The 23,056-nt window shown below is 36.4% G+C and overlaps 1 protein-coding gene across 2 annotated transcripts in view; it reads right to left on the bottom strand.

Annotated features, from left to right (window-relative positions):
• Window positions 1-1,262: 1,262 nt before the first annotated feature.
• Window positions 1,263-23,056, bottom strand: part of MYOM2 (myomesin 2) — a 128,638-nt gene continuing 106,844 nt past the window's right edge. For both annotated transcript variants that reach the window (XM_030489804.1, XM_030489803.1), the window contains exons 27-38: window positions 20,569-20,713; window positions 20,397-20,456; window positions 18,860-18,927; window positions 14,772-14,885; window positions 13,322-13,409; window positions 10,336-10,374; window positions 9,560-9,665; window positions 6,744-6,907; window positions 6,378-6,414; window positions 6,227-6,249; window positions 5,322-5,377; window positions 1,263-2,307 (exon numbers count right to left, since the gene is read on the bottom strand). In XM_030489804.1, the coding sequence (XP_030345664.1) occupies window positions 1,990-2,307; window positions 5,322-5,377; window positions 6,227-6,249; window positions 6,378-6,414; window positions 6,744-6,907; window positions 9,560-9,665; window positions 10,336-10,374; window positions 13,322-13,409; window positions 14,772-14,885; window positions 18,860-18,927; window positions 20,397-20,456; window positions 20,569-20,713 (1,218 nt within the window). In that variant the 3' untranslated portion in view covers window positions 1,263-1,989. The remainder of the gene's footprint in view (window positions 2,308-5,321; window positions 5,378-6,226; window positions 6,250-6,377; window positions 6,415-6,743; window positions 6,908-9,559; window positions 9,666-10,335; window positions 10,375-13,321; window positions 13,410-14,771; window positions 14,886-18,859; window positions 18,928-20,396; window positions 20,457-20,568; window positions 20,714-23,056) is intronic.

The raw sequence follows: 23,056 nt of genomic DNA on the forward strand, positions 1-23,056 counted from the left end.
GGTTCTTAAATAGTCTACAGTACCACACCTTCAATCCCTCCTTCAATACTGAAAACTCAGATAAAGTACAGGAAATGGAAAAACCCTTGTAAACCTAGCATTTAACATGCTCATGTGAGAAGCAGGTTTCCTAGGTCTGGTCTCTTTTTCAGATTACCTAGTTGGACTAGTGAAAAAAGGGTAAATAGAAGCAGCATTTCCAAATACAGAGAAGTCTGGGGATTAGTGCACTGCCTTTGGTGTTCAGAGATACAGGTTCAAATCCCCATGGATGGAGAGGAGGGGGAAGAGTAATGTTGCTTTCCTGTCTCCCAGATGAGTGCTCCAAGCTACTGTATCTGACAGCTTGTAAATTGGCTTTTCTTTTCCTTTGCTTTTCATCTGTCTCAAAAATAAAACATTTTTTGAATCAAGTGAAGTATTTGTTTGCCAGACAAAACAGTGGAAGGTCTATGTCACTTAGATGAGAAAAACAAAATGGAAAAAGACCTGAGATTAAGCAAGTTTACTCTGAAACTGGTTTTCTGGGGTTTTTCACATTGTTAGGTTAAAAAAAAACCCAAACCAAAAAAAAAAAGAAAAAAAACCAAAACACCCAGAACAATTATTTTCATATTTTCCACAATTAAACTCAGAGGCTGCCAGAGACTCATCATTGGCTTCCAGCCAGGACCCATGACCCCAACCACAAGTTACAGTCCCGATAGTTGTGCCAAACCCTTTCATCAAGTTTTGCCAGTGAAGATTTTGCAGAGTGCCATTTCTCCTTATCCAAGCTCCTGTCTCCCCAGTGCTCCTTTTCCCATCCTAGAGACTGCGAGAAGTCACAAGAGAGGAGGGCTGCATCTGGGATGTTTGTATCACCAGTGTTACTTACCATTAGAAGAACTCTGCTGGAAGCTGCTTAGCAAATTACAAAGGTTCATCTAGGTAGATATAAATGAAATTCTATTGAACAGGAAAACTGATCTGAAAAAGCCAGTGCTTCAAACACTCAATCATGTGTTGTATGACAGATATGTTATAATCTCACTGAAGCCCATTCTATCTGGTCACTTCTTGATAAGCATATATTGAAATCTTTGCCCAGCAGGACATCAATTCACCCAGGGAAGAGTTCGGTTATTCATTTTGAATAGAGGAGAATCAAAGACATAATTATCTTAAGTGACTGAATTATATACATGTCTTTTGGTACCAGTTTAAGCTTGCATCTTGGCCTGTATTATAAAGAGTAAATTAACATCAAAAGTGCCACCCAGTGACTGTGGTTAACCATAATTTTCATTCTTTATTGAAAGTTGATAATCTGTATGCTACCAGCTGTGAAATTGTACAGTAAGTAATAATTAAACAATGAAAGAGAGTAATCAGAACTAGTTAGGTGTCATTTGGAGCAGTGAGTAACAAGGGTGACTTTTAAGGTTTTATTATCACACAAAAAAAGAAAACCAACATACAACCATGTGACCTATGCTACAACTATAAAACAATGGCATCACTATTAAAGAGATGCTATCCACTAGACTTACAGGATCAGAGGCTTCAAAGCCAAAGAAATTGTGTGTGGAACAAAGCAGGAACTATCTCTGAATATGTATCAAACTGCAGTTCTCTACCTTTACTGATGGGATGTTTTTTCGCAGAGGGTGGTTGGGTTGTTTGGGGTTTTTTGCAGAGGGTTGGGGAGAGTGGAAATGGAGGTTTACTGTAGGTTTGTGCAACTTGCCATTGCATATGGTGACCTCTGGCAAGCTTTTTGCTATTTGCAAGTCACACCCCATTACACGTATTCAAAATGAGACTGTTGCAGATGTATACAGCACCATAGCACAGCTACCTCCCTAAAGCAAACTCCTAAAAGCCCAGTTTCCCTTTGGACATTACCAGTAAGTTATGTGAGGGAATACCTCAACTACAGCTCATGTATTCTATTTTGTCTGTCAAACATAGTGTCAAGCTTTTCTTCATACTGGATGTTGCCTTGCCCTAAGGTTGGAGGACTTCCTCTGATGGTGGGATTGGGCTGGGTTTAGCAAGCTGGCCAGGCTTAATTTCAGGCATTTTTTCACCATGTTTGTACACACTTATAGTAACATCCACTTTTTCCCCACCATGCTTGTTCTTGACATGGATGCTATATTTGCCGGAGTCTTCTGAGGTCACTCCCTTGATTGTTAAACTGGCATATTTCCCTTGTTCCAGTGAAAAAGCATAGTGCTCATTAAGTTCAAAAACCTTGTCATTCTTGAACCAAGACACTTCGGGGTCAGGATTTCCAAATACAGTACAGGTCAGATTCAGCGTCTGAGGGAGGAAAAAAGAAGTAATTTTGATGATCAGTCAAATTTGTTTAACCAGAATATTCTCAGTGTTGCTGTCAGGCACTTCTTATTCCTGGTAAATTAAGACAGGTATCATGTTCCTGAGGACTGAAAATTAGAGGTTTTAATATTTCTTTTTTTTCTTTGATTCAGTCTTTCCACCATCTTAGCAGTGACTGTAATGCAATAATAGCCTCAGGGTAACATTGTCTGAAGAAGGTAAGTTGGGCTGTCATTGCAGTCCTGCCTGCAGGAGACTCCTGACAACCCGTTAGTCCCACATGAGGTTCAGGCAATGATAGCTTTAAAAAATATCCTTGATGTTTCCCTGCACACAGCAGGGAGGAGAACTGAGGAAATCTTTTCTGACCAAGGCTTCCTGAAGTTATTGCTTGAGATGATTAACAATAAATCACTTAAAAACAGAGTACATAACGTGAATCATTGGACATTGGCTCCAGGTGCAGCTGACTGGTAAAATGGAAATATTTCACAAAGAATAAATAATACATAAACGCTATAAAAGTATTACACGCTTATTGAGAGAATAGCTGAAATGACCTAGAAGACCATCCTGATATTTCAGGTATTTTCCAAGGACTGAACTGAGATTGAAGAAGCCCATAAAATTTTCATAGTTGTTCTTCCAAATTTTTATATAGTTACTGCTGAATCCCATTTTGACCTCCATATGTACATGTATGTACACTTTACGTATTTAGGTACAGTGATGACAGAATAAATAAAAGAACCATTTGAAAATTTGCATTGATTAGTGACTACTTTATCCACCTTTTTTTGAAACTCATTCTGCCCAAAATTCTGCCCTAGATAATTAAGTCACCTTAAGAATTTCATATATGCACCATTGTGTTAGGGAAAACAAACAAACAAACAAACAAACAAAAAAAAAAAAGAAAAAAACACAAAAAACAAAAAACCAAAAAAACCAAACCAAAACCAAAGAAAAATACTCCAAGCAATTAGTAATCCAAAACTGATAGTTTCTACCAGAATGCTTCTTTATATTCCCTCCCCTCCATATTGCCCGTTAGATTTCCCCAAATCCTGACCCACAGGGAACAGAGGAAGTCCATCTGTGTGCATACATGCATGCTTCTATGCAACATTTTTCTTGAATGATGATGACTGAATAGGTGTGAAAAGGGAAAAATGAAACAGAAAGACATTTTAAGTGATCAAAAAATCTGTATATTCACATATAGAAGCAGCGCTGCATACTACATGCCTCCAAGTTCAGAGGGGAATGTTGAAGGAAGATTTACGTGCTCTGGGTACAACTTAGTGACATCATAAGTGTGTGAGTACTCTTTAAGAAATTATATCATGTAGGATGTAAAGTTAACTAATAGCCTATAGGAATTAGCCTTACTATAAAATATTTAAAGATTTAATAATGCAAACATGAAAATAAAATTTTAGGAAATAAAACTAATGTCTAATAGCATGAGTTTAAATCTTACTGTCCTTTCTGTAACTCAGGCCACATTTCATGACTATTGCCCTTTTGAAGTGACTTCATTTAAAAGCAATTAATAATTAATTAATAATAATTGATCAAGTCTTAATAAGTTAATATTAAAATCTTACCAGAGAAAAGATATATTCCACAGTCATTTTAGGTAATTTTGGGCCTGTTCTAATTTATTAAATTATAGATGTGACCTATAATCATTTATAATCTCTTAAGAAGCACTAGTAAAGCTTTGTGTCCATGTATTTTTTTAGTTATACTTTTCCGTTGCATGAAGAAAACTCTCCACCTTTTTTTCATTTTTTATTTTTATACTTACTTTTCACACTTGTACTTACACACCTCTTGCCTGGTACCTGTTAATATTTAATTTAAAGATGATTTTAAAAAGTCTCACTTCCTTGTGATCCATTCCTTTTTGCTTGATTGCAGAAATCAAAGATTTTCACATATTCGGTTATTTAATCCTCAATCATTAGGTCTCCTTTGAAGACTTATGATTCTGGAAATGCACTTTGTAGCACTTCTTTAATTTAAGGTTGTAGTTTTTAGAGTATGATTGTGTGATGAAACTGCAGCTAATGTGTATATGCAGTCAGGGGTGGCTCCACTGAGCTGTTTCCTTACAGTTAGATTGTTTAAAGATGTTGGTTGTAGAGTGCTTTACACCTAACCTCCTAAAAGACTATCAATCATCTTTCTTGCTGTGAGGCGCCTCTGTCTGCCAAAATAAGAAGGTCCCTGATATGAACCTGTATTAGAGACAAAGGAAGGAATGGGCCAAGAGGAAAATCATCTCTGTATGGTCCAGAGTTGAACAGCTTTCAGCATCCGGTATAAGGACGACATGTTCCCCTGTCGTCCTGAAGAGACGACTCCTGGATATCCAGAAAATGGCCAAATACACAGAGAGTTAGAAGAGCTGTGTGCAACCTCTTACTCTGGTGATAAGAAAGAATTTCCATACAGAACAATGCAGCTATAGTCTCTGAAGATTCACTTCATACAAGAGACATGAACAGCCTGATCAACATACTTTTGATAGCCAGCAGATGGTAAGAGTCACATTGGCTCATGAGCTGGTCTGCTGTAGTCTGTTGGAATGAAAGTCCATCTAGCTCTCTTAGAGGCCACAAGCAACTGCTTAAGAAAGTACACAAAAATACAGACGGTGAATAGCAAGATCCTATTTCCAGTATACCTTCCTGCTTTCCACAGATTGGTGGCTTTTAAACTGGTTATAAGACTGATTCCTCTTGAGGCTGACCTTGCTTGCCTAAGATCTGAATCGGGCTCTGCTTCCTCTGACTGTGTAGTCAGCTTATGGTACCTGTGCTTACTTAGAATTTGCATGTGTCTAAATTAAATTTCTACTATTATGTGGTTTAAATTATCTTCCTCTGCTTTCAGCTTCTATAAAATCATCTGCATTCCCTCCCCTTTTACCATAAAAACGAACTTCTCACCAGTCAGCATGATTCTTTGACAAAAACTGTCCTTACCTTCCCTTCCATTATAGTAACAACATCAGGCAAACCACCAATGACTTTACCACGATCTAGGAGTTAAAGAAAAATATATGGGCCATGTGATGTTTAGACCTCAAAATTATTAATTTCTTACCGATTTTATAACTTGGTGTCATGTTAGTCACAGCTTTTGTTCGAACTTCTCTTTTAAAAAAATGTAGTTCCTAGTTAATTGAATGTATAAAAACATGTGTTATTTCTTTTTAATGCATCTTATGGTCCCCTCTTTTTTTAGCAGAGATTGTGCTATAGCATTCTAAACTGATACACATAACAACCTCGAAGCTACTGATGAGCTTGACAGTTTCTGCTTTGGGCACAGAGCAAAGCTAGGAGGATGTTTTTAGCATTTTAGTGATATCTAAGGTCGAAGGAAAATTTGTTCTGCCATTCTCTTTGTGGGTAGAAGCATCTTGTCATTACTGGGGGAATTGATATCAAAGTACCAGAATTCCTAAAACCCCTAATAATAATAAGGTTCCCTACTGTATGTGTCTCAGCAAGCACTGCCCAGCAGGCATTAGCAGCTAATTTTTTACTTAATAGGTAGATTCAACTATTCAGTATCTGAAAGCAGCAGCTTTCAGAGTCAATACCTCCTTATATGACACCCAGAAGCTCATGCCTCACAAACCTCTGCAGATACGAGAAGATACACTGGAGGTTTTCAAAATGTGTTAAACTTTAGTGGGTTGCCATTGGAATTAAAAACAAATAAATCCAAAAATTACTAGTATTATTGCAGTATTATATGCTAACAGGGGATTTCTGCAGCCACAGAACCCTGAAAGCTATGGCAGCATACCATGATGGATGCCTTAAAAAGAACACTAGTCTAGATTGTAGAACACCTTTGATAAAATGTAAAATAAACTTACTCTTCTCAGCAAAGGCAGCTGCCCTAAAATTGTTGAGGAAAAGGAAGAGAAATAATTATTGTTATTAATGAAATTATTAATGAAATATTTTTTCTGTAAGTAAAGAAAGACACTTGTTACGGCATTAAAATGCAAAAGATGTAGCACTTACTTGAGTCGCTGGAATTCTGCACATGCATCACCAAAAGCTGGAACAAAACAATTGAGGGTTTTTTCATTAACATAACTTGCACTTGGGGCTCAGTATAAACGTTTAAACAGATATCCATGTTAAAGCTCTTTTAAAATCCATACAGGGTTACACAGTAGCAAAACAGAAAACCAAGCTCCTGAAACCCCATACCACTGGTGGTGGAAACAGATATAAGATTAAAACTATCGTAACAGCTATGCAACTAAACTACAACTGGTTCTGACCAAAGGCTTTCTGGTTTTACCATCATTCCTCTCATTCTTGCCAGTAAATTCTGTTTAATCCACAAGAAGTCACCATAGAAGTATGGTATTCTAAATATACCTTGCCCAGACAGATCAAGTGTGCGTTTGTAGGATTCCTTGTTGCCAAAGATTTCAATAGTATAGTTCCCCTTATCCTTTTCAGTGGGTTCACTTATCTGCAGCCAGGCAACATTCTCTCCACCTCCAATCTTCATCTTTTCACTAGAAGAAATCTTAGATTCCCTAGAAAAAATTAATAGAAATGTATATGAACATTCTTCTAATGTATATTATCCATAGGAAATCATCTGTAAGTTACAAAGAATAACATCCCATACTTAATCTACAGATAAACAGCAACTAACGAGCAATTTCCCAGAAGATTCTTTTCTTCCTTGTGCGGGTATAAAACACTTTGGAAGATTAGCTTGAGCTTAAATTCCAAAGATTAATTTGTTCACCTTCTTCTCATTACCCTTCTCTCCACATATACAATCAGCTTTTTTTATATCTTCTTGCACATACATGTGAGTATGGGAAAACGATGCATAAATTTAGAGTTCTGTACACTTCATACACATTAACATAGAATACATCAGCGTAGCAAACTAGAGGCAAATAATCTTTTCTGACAAGAAAAAATCTTTACCTTTACTTCAAAAATTGATTAAGAAAACAATAAAATATTTGCCTAGAATGCATTGGTCTTGCATCAACTCAAAATACACCTTTGGTGGGTTTTTTAAGAACAAGAAGCAAATTTTCTAACTGAATAATAAATAGGTCTTTAAAAACAGTGGCATTATACTGACTTATCATCCCTTTCTCAGCTAAGAATATAAGAAATGCCCTACTGATTCAGACTGGGGTTTCTTCTCGTCCATAATCTGTCATGAAAAGTGGAAATAGAAGAAGCTATTTAGTGAGAGCATGCGAAGCAGACCGCTTTTAATGCTTTGAAGAGAAGTTCGCTTCCACTCACTAACTAAAGAAATATTTCTTTCTGTCCTTCCTCCCCAAGCGTCTTTAGCTGGAATTTTTAAAAGATTAAGTCAGCATCAGCTTCTGTTTGATCAGTTATTTTATTTGTCCAGACAGGGCTGATTTGGCTTCACAGCAGAGTTACTTTCATGGAGAAAGAAATTTTCATTATTTCCCTTTCTGTAAGATGACTATGTTGAGTTCAGCGTACCAAATTAGATAGCTGGATAGAAACTACTACCTTAGAAAATACTAAACGTAATATTCCCCAATGTGCCATGAGTGGATGATGCATGCTGGCTTTAGGATTTGTATTATGTTCCCTGCTATGCAGTGTGGTGGATAATTCAAAACAAGCTAGAAATCTACATGTTGTGTTTCATGATGTGCAGACAATGGTAAAATAACATGGATTGTCTAGCTTTTCATTTAAAAATAAATTAAATAAAAAGTTGCATAAAATCCCTTTTAAAAGAGCAGGGAAGTTTGCAGAGGCTGGGAGTTTGTTTGTTTTAGTCATTGTTTTAGCTTTAATAACTCTGGTTTATAATCATTGTATTCAAGGAAGGCCTGAAATTTTACTGGTTCACAATTTGTGTTGAACGATCTTTAAGACAATCAATGTGTAAGACACCACAAAATCTGAAATATTAGGAGGGGGAGAGGTGTCTGTATGTAAATACAAATATGCACACTGATATTTTCAGATAAACCATGTAACATTCTCTGGTTTTATATTTCCATGAACCGGATGGTGGTATGAACTAAGTCACTTTTAAAACTCAAGCAGGATATGGTAAAAGGCAGAGGCAAAAAGCAAACAAACAAAAAAAAAGGGGGAGGGGGAGAGAAAAAAAATCTTCTCTTTTCCATCATATTAGTATGACATTTACTGAAAAAAAGAAACAGAAGTTACTGAATACAAAGCCGGAGTTATGAGTACAGCTACACACCCTTTCAGAAGTGTTCTCGAGCTCGCTGAACCTGATGATCACTGACACTTTTCTTGCGTTCCTGCCTTCATAGAAATTAAGGGCTGGACAGCATTGCAAAACTAGACCAACATGCTGATAAATCAGCCTCTTCCTTGTCCAAGTCAGACTGATTCACTGTGTGTCATCTTTTTATGCCATCAAGGAATGTGAAAGTTGAAAATACTTGAAGAGATTTTAAATCCTTCCAAACATCAGCTGCAGTTTCAAACAAATGAGGGCCTGACATAGCTAAGCATTTGAACACACATTTAACTGTAAATACACAGATGAGTGCTTCTAAAGTCAAAGACTAATTTAACATGAAGGTGGAAAAATATTGTGAACTTTAAAGCTCATTTCTGGTTATATTCTCAGCTTGGAGGGCTATTCTCAAAGTATTCTGTGCCCCACTGAATAACTTTTCAAAAAAGAGCAGAATTAAGATATTTTTAATATATCTTAAGTGAGATATTTTGGCTTACTTAAGACTGTATCAGTTTGGAAAAAAAAAAAAAGAATCGTATCTTAATATAGGCTTTTATTAAACTGTGAGAGCAGATCCTCGGTGTTCACCTAGTACTGGAGGAGAATTTCATCCATTTAGAGAAAAGGGCAGCATAGAAAACTATGCTTAAATAGTTTGCTATCTTTGAACCAACCAGACAATATAGTGGAAGACAGTCTCATGTCGAATAAGAGGCTGGAATACTGTAGATTCTTTTTTTTCTGGTTACTAGTGTCCTCCTGATAGGCGTTGGCTAAATCTGCTAATATTTCTTTTTCTGAGTGTACTATCTATGTGAAAAGAGTATAAGAAATGCTGAACAGAGAAATTCATTAATGTGGTCCACTTACTAAACAAATGGCACACAACAGTAAATAGTATATCATAATGATTGTATTTTTTCTCAAACAAAATTGAAAAAATATTCTCATGTACCTGTGAGACCAGTTGATTTTCATTTCTTCATTGTAGTACTTCAAGAAACACTGGAGTGTTATTCCTTCCTCAGTGCAAAGGATCTTCAGTGGAGAGGCTGACTTACCTATGTGAAATAGGATATATGCAGATCAAATAGGATAGTGGAATGAACAGGAGAAAGTCAAAGGGACTACTTGTACTGCCAGGACAAAAAAAAAAGTCAAAATCCGAGCCTGATTCTCAACTACCACAACGAGGCAATTGTTCATGCCTCTCAAAGGCGATCTGCTGGTTTATATCATGTGAAAGTTCAGTATAAGTTTATGGTTTTATTGTTATAGATGAGCATTAGGACTAGCAAGATCTGTTGTGAAATAAGCTAGTCATGTAATTGCCATGAAATTGTAGCGTCATGATTCTAGCTGCACAAAAATTTTCTTCTTGTGCAACCCCTGTTCTTTCAGTGGAACAACACCCAGCTTCTCACTGGGAGCAGGATCAGCACCTCGTTCTCTCTGTATCAAGGTTCACTTACTTATGGGAAGAAAATTATGCCTACAGCATTGTCACAATATCTAAACCAAACAATCCAGGTGGAATAATACTTTGTTCCCTTTTAATAGTGTCAATTAGCAAGGTCAACTGCCAATACAGAAACTTTATAACGTGTCCATAATAATATAAGCATCATGACTCTCAGAGATTTCCCACTTATAATGAAAATTGTCTGCCTCAGGCTCAGATGACTTTAACATAGAAAGCTTACAAGAAAATCCAAGACAGCATTTACTTACCACTGACTTCGCTCAATGCCAGAATTATATCATCATACACTGAAAAGAAAAAAAAAAAAAAGAAAGAAAATGCATCATCAAAATTCAATCTGAATATAGCTTTGTTATGCTCAATTTCATTAAAGCAATAAGGGAAATTTTCACACGCTTAGGTAAAGAAAACCATTAGAATTGCAACAGGTGTATGGAACAAATTAGAGACTGTCTGTGTACAGCATACTAATTCTCTGCTGTGTCACTCAGTATCTCCACCGTGTGTGGAGTGAGCTGACTGCTGTCAAATCTTTCTCTTTGTACCCCTCAGGCCAGAAACAATAAAAGGTCACTAAAACTGGATAGCTTGCATTCAAAGGAGAGTAGAAGGGAAAGAGAGAATATCCCATTCTAGGTGAAAATAGTTTTCACTTGCTCCCTGTAAGACAGCATTTGACAAATGTAAACCCCTTCAACAGCAAGTGAAAGAAACCAGGTATCATATCAAGCTTTTGCAATATCACAGAGCTGATGGGTTTGCAGGAGGGAAGAACTCTGGAGACAGGGGCAGAAAAGCAAGGGAACTCTCTTATAGCAGAACAATCCTGTTCAATGTCACTGCGTAAAATGGAAAGAGAGAAAAAGAAAGAAGTGCCATAATCTGAAAAATGTATATTCAAGGCTGAAGAATTTTTATAAATAGGGGCAACAGCGAAATGCATGAAGTTCAGAAAATGCTACTTGTATATTTGGTCTGTATTGCTCCCTATCTGCACATTATATATCTTTGCTAAAATAAATAGTGATCCAATTCCATAACCATCTGCAAACTCCAGTATGCTTTTACTGGCATATTATCATGAGGACATGAATTGCATACTGTGTATACATGACATTATAAATGTCTGGTAAAGTGGGGTTATATTACTTATGCTGTCTAAATTGAGCTTTTTTAAGAAAGAATAATGGGCAGAATTTATATGGAGGACAAATACCTGAAAGACTATCAAGTGATGATACAGCCTTCTGAGGTAAAGACCAAGTTCTTAAGCCATAAAACCACAGGTTAAGAACTCAGTCTGATATTCATCTTTTCCTCTTATTTCAGGTATTTCCCCAACCTCCTAAAAAAAAATGTTGAGATCTTTGGTAAACTGAGTTAATATTTAAACATGCCTTTCTCCCTCTATTAGGACTCAGCAAAAAATATTTGTTTAGGTCAAATGTCTACATGCAGGTGGGATGTAACAAGGTTCGTTTTGAACTAGTTGGTGGGACCTAAGCAAAGAAGAAAAGCTGAATAAAAATCATTCATGTTGGCTACAAATCAGTCTTTATTACAGACTCAGAAGTAAACTAAAGTTTTGTTTTCACTGAACATTTAGGTAGACATAGAATTACAGTAGATCACTCTGATATCTGATAACACATTAAACTTTATTTAAATGCCTATCATTGGTACATTTTAGACTAGATTATCTTACCCTTCTTTGTGTTTATCTTCATTTGAATGCCAATGTATACTGAGCCTGAACTAACTCACTCCATAAAGTATGCAGTCTTCCAAGGCCCTGTTCTGTTAAACTTGTCTACTTATCTTTTACATATCAAGGCTAATTCCACCGTTTAGGAGGCACACTGTTTGTTTTAACACCACAGTTCTTGTGGTTTTGCTGGCTGACATTTCCAAAGCCTCCTGTGCCTACAGAATTAGACACCGAATTCTCTAAATAGGCATTTCACTGTACGTTTCCAGCACAGCACAGTCTTGCCACAGTTGAAGTATAGACTATGGAAGCTGAAAGGACTCCTGACCATAAGATGGAGAACTACTGTGCTTTTTGTTTATTCCTTACTTGAAAATCCATAGACTAAAGGAATGATATCTATATATATCAAAGGACAGGAAGTGAGGAGGTGGTTAATGAGGATGTCTTGGATAGTGTGGGACCTGAGCATGGCATAAATGGTATGGAATAAGGGGTGGAGATAGTACTGGTTTTGGCTGGGATTGAGTTAATTTTCTTCATAGCAGCTTGTATGGTGCTGTGTTTTGGATTTGTGGCTAAAACAGTACGGATGACACAGAGACGTTCTTGTTATTGCTGAGCAGTGCTTACACAGAGCCAAGGCCTTTTCTGCTCTCACCCACCCCACCAGTGAGTAGGCTGGGGGCGTACAAGGAGTTGGGAGGGGACACAGCCAGGACAGTTGACCCCAGCTGACCCCAAGGGATATCCCAGACCATACGACATCATGCTCAGCAATAAAAGCTGGGGGAAGGAGGAAGAAGGGTGGACGTTCGGAGTCATAGTGTTTCGTCTTCCCAAGTAACTGTTATGCATGATGGAGCCCTGCTTTCCTGGAGATGGCTGAACAGCCACCTGCTGATGGAAAATGGTGAATGAATTCCTTGGTTTGCTCTGCTTGTGTTCATGGTTTTTGCTTTACCCATTAAAATATCTTTATCTCAACCCACGAGTCTTCCTCTTCCAGTCCTCTCCCACATCCCACCAAGGAGGTAGAGGGGAGAAGGGTAAGATGGGGGGGAGGAGGGTGGGCAAGTGGTTGTGTAGGGCTGAGCTGCTGTGGAGTTAACTCACAAAACAGCTTTAGGATTTTACAATCAAAACAACTCTCAGTCCCCATTGACAGTCCCATATCAACATATTGAGCACTTTGGTGCTTTAGGAGTTCTTGTAGACATTAAAGTTTAAAAAATCTCAGAGAAAGAAAGCTCTCCACAAAATACCTCACATAAAAGGGGTGTCTCTTTGATTAAAAACTTACTTAATTTCTTACTTGTTAGAGTGCTAGAGATTAATCATTACAGTGCCCAGTGTCTCCTTTTCTAAACTGGTGATAATGCAGTTCAGGCCTCTATAACATATGAAGAGAACTGAAACTCAAAGCATCCCAAAAACATTTGCTAACTTGCGTTTTACAAGGATAGACCTTTGATACCTCTTGGAAACATGTGATCATTGTTTCAATATAGTAAACTGAATGTTACCTTTTCCTGATAATTCAAGAGTAGATACATCATGACCTCTATCATCTGATAGTGTTGCCTTATAAACTCCTTCATCTTTGCGAGACAGCTACAAGGAAAATACAAGATGTTTACTGACAAACTTGATAATAGTACAATATTTGCTCAACCCCTGCACGATTTCCTAAACCAAAAAAAAATACATTGTACTGCATTCTGGCTAAGTAATCTTACCAGCGATTAAACAGAAACTATGAATGGCTTGTACATGTTTCTTTATGGACCTGTATTTAGTTTTTAAGCCTAAAACATATTCTGATTTCAGTTCAATTGCCTTGAGAAACTGTGTTTTTTCTCTTGTTCCAGAAAGACAGACAGGATTGATCCTGATCCATAGAAACTACAAGTAGTATAGTAAGATGTAACAAAGGGTAACTTCAACCCACACAAACTTTAGAAATGCAATTTTTCTTTAACTAGAACTATTACTTTTTTCAATCAATGTAAAGCATAATAAATTTATATCCTTTAACTGTCCAAATATCATCTCAGTAGCTTTCATTCAAGCAGCAACTGTAGTCAAATTATGTCTATGTTAAGTAAATAATGAATTCATTACCCTTGGAGAGCTCACATTCTAAAACCTAACACCATGATACTATGTTAAAGGCAGTAGGAGTTTTTGGTTTAGGTGTTTTTATCTTAATTTATTTTAAAACCTGAAGGAAAATATATAACTATATATTACATATAGTTTGGAGCTTATCTGATTGAGATTGAGATTTAGACTTATACAAATCTATAAGCAAGTAAATCATAGTAGAAGCATCATATAATTGAATGACAAGTAACAACAGCAATTCAAAACAAGCAGAAACCTCCTTCCCCCAAAAAAGTCTGCACAAGAAAAGTGAAGCCACTGGAAAGTCAGTGTCCAGTTACAAGTGAAATGAAGGAAAGAAATTAGAAGAATAAGAAACTAAGAAATAAAATAAATATATCCATTAAATGGAATGCACATTAAGCAGAAAATTTCAGTCCAGGGACATTTCAAACTTTGAAGGCAACAATTACGCAAGTTAAGGCTTCAGACACCTAACAAGTTAGGTTATCTTGTTTGCATAAAGATAAATCTTAAATAGCCATATACCTTAAACCTATTCATTTGGGGCAATGAAACTGAAACACTGTCAGGAATAAGGTGCTTTACAAATTGAAAAATTAATAAGCAATAAGAAAGAATGAGATAGAGTTCACCTAAGGACACTGAAGCAATTTAAGCATGAGCTGATAGCGAAAATAGATACTCTTTTACTATCATTAGTTACTTAGCACATAATTGAAGGATAGCAAATATGCTTTTTCTTAAAATAGTTCACAGAAATCATGATAGCTGGTTTAGTGCTCTGCCTGGCAAATCTATAGCATGTCAAGCAGAAACTATCAATTCTAACAATAGGTGATACTGTACCTTGGGAATACTGAGGTGACATTCTTCCTTCTGCAGATCAGGCACCTCATCAACATCAATCCCAGAACCGTCCTTATACCACTTGAAAACAGTCTCCTTCTTCGTGTTTGCAACCTGTACAACAGAAAAGGCACAAAAGTCTGACTATGTACTAAAGTTATCACGCTGTATGTAGTCACACAGGTACTTTCAACAGAAGCCAGGGGTTTGTTTAACACATGTCAAATAAATCTAAATAAAAACCCGATTTCAACAAAGCCCTACAAAGCAAATCATCGTCCTACAGCATTTATTTGCAGCATAGAACTGGTCAGACGTATACAGTTTACAGCTTCACAGCCCTGTTAAATCCTTAAAGGCAATCATAGAATCATAGAACGGTTAGGGTTGGAAAGGACCTTAAGATCATCTAGTTCCAACCCTCCAGCCATGGGCAGGGATGCCTCACACTAGACCATGTCACTCAAGGCTCTGTCCAGCCTGGCCTTAAACACTGCCAGGGATGGAGCATCTACTTCTTTAAGCAACCTATTCCAGTGCCTCACCACCCCCACAGTAAAGAACTTCTTCCTTATACCTAACCTGAACTTCCCCTGTTTGAGTTTAAACCCATTACCCCTTGTCCTATCAATCCCATCGATCTCTTCTCCTAAAGGTTTTTGCACTCTTTCTATGTGGTTGTAGTTTATCTAGAGGTATCTGTGAGAAGTATCTTTGAAATTACAGTTCCTAAACTTTCTCCTTTACCTTTTTTTGTTTGCATGTATCTTTAGAGAGCTGTATGCAGAATTTACCCCCTGTCTTAGAGAGTCTTCAGCCAATTTGCAGATTTATCCCAGCTATCTAAGCAATGTCTTTCAGGACAAAAAGAAAGCATCTGGAATTACTATTTGGAAAGCATTTCAGACTTCAAAATTGCGAGCTGCACCAGAAATCCTCTTTTTCTACTGCATTCGATCTTATGGGAAGTACAAACACTTTAGAAATCCTACAAACTGCAGTCTCTCCCAACACAAAGGGACTTAACAATGCAATGCAAATGCAGAGAAGTTGCTTGAAAGCTAGGATTTTGCTATAGTATCAGCAGCTCATCTAAGCAATGCAAAAACAGACTACAGCTATACCTCAAGTACTGCTCTAATTTTGAAATACAAATTGTTTATTGGTGGCACTTAAATATAGATGGATGAATGACCTCAAACTGTGAATTCAAAGAAACTAAAAGCCCAGCTCTTTTTAGAAACCTTGGCAATATATTTTATTTTTCTCCCTTTCTGAAACATGATGGTTTATTTGACATCACTATCTCCATGCCCTTCAAAAACCACAAAAATGTGATGGCATTTCTATCTGTGGCCTGAATTCTCAGTCAGAGTGGCTTCGGTAGAAGGACAAAGCTGGCAGTACATTTCTTAGACCCCAGGCAGTTGCTTTAAAAAGCCTCCTTAAAATAGAGCTGAACAAATGTACAGAGGGCAGCCCAGAAGTTAATACAGATCTTAAACAGTTTCCAAGTGGCTTGCTTGGAGGATAAAGCATGCACTAATTTCTAACCCTTTCACATTAGAGAAGTCGTTCCATAGATGAACAGCTCTATGAAAGCTCTCCATAGAGGTGACTAGACAAACAGGAGGGCCACTTATACTGTTTCCTGGACATCGCTATAAAACCTGCTTAAATTAATCACAGATATTGCTGCTTAATAACCAGTGTGGTTGCTATGGATCTCTGACAGAGTATTTGAGATCACAGCCTGGCCCAAAGCAATGCCTTGGTTGAGAAAAGTTAGCAGCATTTTACATTTACCAGTAACTAAAAGTGACTGTTCCTGTCGTCATACGACATGGGTGGCAATTTTATTTGAACAAAGCCTGAAGGAACAAGCCTTTAATGCTTTTCAACAATTTTTCATCAAAGACTGTTAGCACTCAATCTGACAGTAAACAGACTGAGTTTCAGACACATGCAATTTGCAGTGCCAAAGTTATTTCATGTTGACATTTGCAATGAAATGTTCCCTTTTTCATTGTTTAGGCACACATCAAAAAACTTGCGTTTAACAGACAGTACAAATAAGGGCCAAAGTTACGCAAGAGCAGGTAGCTTCTGAACATTATGCGATTTAGAAGTACTTAAGGAAAAATTATAATAGATGCTGCCATATGAAGAAAAATAAACACACAATAAAAAGTAACCACCATCAAATTATCATTCAAATGGACAAACATGTTCTACTAGCACACAGGGGCTACAATACCAAGAACAAGATCATCAATCCCGGCTGTATCAGAATCAAATACTAAGTCAATCAAAAGTCCACCAGGTTCAATCACATAGAAAATAAGCAGTACATGAAGTAATGTATATTACTTTTGATGTACTCTTTGTTCATTATTATTGCTAATGGACCTGGATCATTCAGTCAGCCCTGTGCCCTGCACAAGCTTCCAGTTGCCCTGGTTTCCTAACTCCCCTGCTTCATGCCATGGCCTTTGAGAAAGTCAAGGCAAAAAGCCCTCTTTTGTAGGTACTTCCTTCACATTAACCCAGGCTCTTTCAAGAGGTAAAAATGCCTCTGATGCACAGGAGCACTAAACAGAGCCTAGAAGAGACCAGGGACAAGTGCTATGATATGGCCTGAGCAGGTAGATGTTTTTATTACCACAGAAATAGCCCAGGGCAGCCACAATTCTAACTTGAATGTCAGGTGTCTGAAGTTCGTAGGACAAACGCAGGCTTTATTGTTCAAACTCTTCCTATGTACAAATATCAGCCATAAACAGGCATAACAACAGTAGCATGGGAACCTAATAGCCAGCCACATACTAACAGTAACAAACATTATAAGGTCAATGGCATAGTTAAAATGATGAGTGTGCAAACAGCCCACATCCTAGATTTCATTTACATAAAATGTTCTGACCTTATGAACAAAAAGTACACTGGTGAAAAGCATATAATCAGACACTCAGCCTTTCATAGTTTCAATCATACAAACAGGCTTGACAGTCAATGAAAAGAAGGATAATTTCAGATGAATTTGTAGAGAATTAACACTAGCATAATTGATTCAGCAACGTTTAATTCCCCATGTGAATGAAAGGATAAGCAGGGTTCATGCCTGAAGCAAATCACATCAAGATTATAAAGTACTCCAGCTATACAGCCTCATACCAGCAAAGGTACCATGTTAACTAATGAGTGTTGAGCCCTAAAATGGGGGCAGGCAGAATGGCAGCTTCACCACCCAGGTCAGTTCTGCAGGGAATAAGTTGAGGTTAAAGGTCTCCTAATTAGTGAGCAGGAAAAAAAGAAGAAAAAAACCCCACAAATGTGCATGCAAATTTCTCATAATGAATGACTCAAGTTAGTCTAATTAAAAGCCAAAAACTTATTCAAAAGAAGTGAAGAAAACACAAAGGAGACCATATTACAGAAAAAGGCAATGAAGAGGAGTTTGATGCATGTTGAATTCAACTAACTCAGTTACTCAGGCCTGTAATTAGTCACTCTAGAAGAGCGACAAAAATGACAATATATCAGTTTATAATGGCATATAAAGATGTTAATAGCAGAAGTTATTCTGAATTCCGTACACATTAGTTAAGATTCAAAAGTCGTTGGTCAAATGTAATAAAAATCATATGTTATAACTTTAAATCTAGAACCCTTTGTTGCATATTTGGTTACATCTGATTAAATAAGAGACGTTTTGGGAGAGTAACCTCCAAATAAGAAAATGGTGAGGAAAGAGTTTGAACCCTAGCTTTTTGTGTCAATTTTTTGAGGAAGGAAGAAGGACTACTAGAGAACGATACTTTTTTTTTTTTTTAATTATTTTTATAGCTCACAATTATTACAAATAATTAGATCACCTAACACATATAGAAACGTCCTGGGGTTTTTTGTTGTTTTAATGAATACTACTACTGAAAAGTAGTAATTGAAGTGATTTTAAATATTTCTAAATAATAAAAAAGTTTTACTATGAAACTTTTAATTTTAAATATTAAAAACTTTCCTCACATTTTCTTGCCTCAATTTTTAATTAACACATTCTAAAAAAAAATTTCAAGCGTGTTCCTCACCTTACTAGCGAGTAAAACTTCACATTCCTCTGTAACTTTCCAACACAAAAACTTTGAGAAGTGAGGACCTAAGAAAAAAAGTTGTCTTGAATATATGGTAGATTAGAGTATCAGAAAGATCCAGTGAAAGAAAGAAAAAGGATGACAGTTGTAACATCCTGACACCAGAAAGATGAGATGGAACTCCTGAACTCCCCATGGACTGGAAGGAAAATCCTGCAGTAAATTCTTACTGTATTGACCCAAGTTTCTAAAGTACAGCTTAGAAATCTGAGGTTCATCTCTGTATGATAAGTCATATAGTATTCCAAAATGTAAAACAGTGAGACAAATGAGTTTTCTAAATATGTTTATGCCCAACTGAAACTAAGCATAGGAAAGAAACTGAGTAGATACAAACAAGCGTACAAACAATGTCTTCAATGCAAAAGGAACTGGAGAATAAATAAATGTATCCAAACACCTAATAAAATGTTCAAAGCATGACAGACATTATTTTACCAAATTCTATGAAGTTAAAAAAATAGATTTAACATTACGAACAGAACAGGAAATATTCCTTTTACACACTGAGGCTCCAATCCTGTGAATATACATAAACTCAAGTAAATTAACTGACATTCACAGCCTTCTAAAAGTTATTGTGGTTACTCATGTCAGTAAATTTATGCTTTAGTGTCTGCAAGATCAGGACCCATAACTGCAATACCCAGATCTAGGAGGTAACAAAGTCCCAGACTTTCGCTTAAATCACTGAGAACTGAAAGATCCTGTGAGTTTATGCGGTAAGTGGTATAAATCTTTTCTTAAATCATATTTTAAAAAAAAAAAAAAAAAGAAAAAAATAATGGAATTACATTGCTTATGTAGAGAATCTTACTTAAGCTACTTAGAATAAATGCTTTTAATTACTATTGTTACTTTCATCCTAAAAGTTATCTGCTTGCCGAGTGAAAATTACAAACTACAGCTCAAACTTAATTTTTATGGATTTCACAGTGATAGAATTCTGATTTAGATATCCAATAGTACTTTCATCTGCAAACAATATGATAACAATTATATAGCAAACTCTGTAACTGTGTGGTGACTATCCAGCAAATATACATGTAATTCCTAGAATTTTGCTTAGATGGAAACCACAGGATCAAGTTTTTAATCTTACTTGTCTGATGTTTACTCTTCCATCAATTATATTGAAGTGACAATTTACGTGCTTAAAACTAAATGTGTTGAAATGTTCTGCTGGATCACAGCCTGCAGTAGGCACACTTCACATAAATGCTGAGTAAAAATAACATCTTGTAAGTACTCCCACTATATTTACTTAGTGAAAGTTCCATCACAATTTGAATGCATCATATGACAATGTTAGAAAACAAGATCCAACAAGGGTTGAATGTTTCCTCACACTGTGCAATATTCTCGTCTTCTAATGAAATCAGTGGAAGCTGAAAGCATTTAGTATTCACCAGGTATTTATTATTCATCATTAGCTGCAAACTGGGCATAAAGTCACCTATCTATTCTGTCTTACCTTGCTTCCTGAGAAATTCTTTTTGCTGGAGCTGAGACTCAGCCAATACTGCCTTGAATGCTAAATTTGAGAAGTGAATGAAAAATGAGTTGTTAGTCACAAAATTACTCAAAGAATAATTGAAGTTCATTTCTTCATCAGAGTTAGAGTTTCAATGTTTCAGTGAACATACCATCTCCGATGAGAACTAATGAAGACTGGTTCTTCGCCTTTCCATCTTGAATCTGCACTGTGTAGGTACCTTCATTGTCAATTGTAAATTGGTCCATCACCATTTCTATAATTCCATTTGAACGGTCACAGCTTGTTTTATGCCTCTGAAATAAACAAGTAATAACTTTAGAATAATGTAAATTACCTATTATTCCTTATCTAATTAATCATGTTTTACACCTCTGCCTCTACACTCAATCTTTTTCATGTCCTTTTAAATTATAAACTATTGAAACAGGGCTGTGCTTATACCTGTTGTACAACAAGATCCCACTGGTGACAGAAATCTCTGTCCTCAACTAAATCCTCAACTGAATCCTCAAGTCATCATAATACCACTGGTTTGGATTTTAAAATAATAGCTTATGGCACTATGCATGTTTGAAGAAAAGTTTTCATATCCAAGCTTTAGCTGCATTACAGCTTCCAGTTCAACAAGCGGTTTTGCTAGGCTGAAGCACTATTCCTAGCAGAGTCCAGAAGTAGTTGGAAGTATTATATTCATAGATACAAATGTGGACCTCTAAATAAATCCATCACAACAAACCCAAAAAGCCATCACTACTAAATATCTGTGAGACATATGTGACAGCTCAATATGGGATCTTTTTTTCTCACTAAACAAGTTTATTTAGGAAGGGTATAATGATTTGCTCATCTAATGCTGATTATTCTTTTCAAAGAACACTAAAGTGCAAGACCATGAGAACAGTAACGTGTGCAAAACCAATAAAGCTTCCGGGAATGAAAAGGATCAACCAAGTCCAGCAAAAGAGAAGTAGAATTCTATCAAAACATATAGTTAACTATTAAAGTGCTTGCAGAATACCCAAAATATCAAATATTGACTTGAATTCAAATTTAAATATGCTTTTCATTGTTTGTGTCCTCTTTTGTGTTTGTTTTCTATTAAATATTCCAGAAAGATAAAATATTGGCAGGCATACTCAAGGAAACGGAAAATTGCAAGCAAATATTGGACAGTACTTGCAAAACACGTGTTTTGAATTTGCAGGTATTTTAGATATGATCACATTTTACTAATAACCTCTTTCATTTGGTGAACAACAACCATAAGGACTGTGTCCCATTAACAGTGATGTTTGAACATCAACTAAAAAAATTCCAAAAGCAAAGTAAAAATAATTTGCAGAAGTTACTTAATGAATACTTTGAGGTAAGCACTGTAGCCAGGGATATTACACACTAACTGTTACATTCATGGTGGGACCATCTAGCAGGAGTTCTATGCAGTAAACTATAGGACCTGTTGCTGTTCAGAGGAAACATGATGCCTTATAAACAGAATGTTTTGGTTAACCTTTTTATTGGACTCCAAACCTAGAAAAAGATACTTGAAGCCACAGGTAGATAAAGCTTAGAAAAGGGGGGAAGGGGGGGGGGGAAGGAATTAAAAAAAAAAAAAAAGCTAGTAAAAAAACCACTTATTAAACTCTCTGGAACCACACCGCTAAGTGGGAGAACCTTTAAGTACTGACTCAAAATTAATAGGAATATGGCCACAGATATATCTGCTTCAGCTCTGAGGGACACTTCCTGGCCAGTCTCAAGAACAGATTCACTCTGGACAACAAGCCTGAAACAATAGTGTAGACATAGTCAAGATGTTCAGCATTCATTGGTGGTACTTTCAAATATAAAAACAGTACTAGTTTAAATTTTAATGGGGTAACTGAAGAATGAAGCAAGATGGAAGATAATGGAATTAACAAAACAGTAGCCAACAGATTGATCAGGATTATAACATTTTAAGTAAATTATTTAGAAAGAAAAGACTGAGGTATAACATTTGTAATAAAATAGCAGGGGAAAATACTCATATAATTTGGATATGTACTTTCCCATATGTATTTCAAAGAAAGATAATGTCAAAGAATAAGAAAAGATTTAATTAATCAGGAAATCAGCAGAAAAACTACTTTTGTAAAAGTTCATCTGTAAGAGTTGAAGAGATAGATAGGCAAGGTAGGTTAAAAAGAGAAGTTATAGACTTCTCAAAACTATCAAAAAGCATAAATTTAAATTCTCGCTTACAGAATTTAGTCCACAGAGGTCAAGGACAACACTTGCATTCATTTCATGAGTCCTCAGGGAGAATGTCAAATTGAGATTTTCCAGAAGGTGAAAAAGAGCAAGATGTATGTTTTAATCTGATCCTTTATCATACTTCTAGAACTTTTTTTCATTTCTTGCTTTTGGGTAAAGGAAAAAAATATTAAAAGATTAAAATGACAACTGATTAAATGGGGGCCAGTTCATTCCTTTCTCAGATTATTTTGGAATCTTACAGAAACCATTCCTTGTTAGGACCTACAAGGGAAAATTTATTACTTCAGCCAATGTCAAGAACCAGGCTACAATTCACTGGCATAACAGTCTACTGAACATGTTCAGTGACAGTAGCCTAGTCTCCAGGCAGGCTTTAG

This window comes from Strigops habroptila, chromosome 6 (genome assembly GCF_004027225.2).
Source record: "Strigops habroptila isolate Jane chromosome 6, bStrHab1.2.pri, whole genome shotgun sequence".
Lineage (NCBI taxonomy): Eukaryota > Metazoa > Chordata > Aves > Psittaciformes > Psittacidae > Strigops > Strigops habroptila.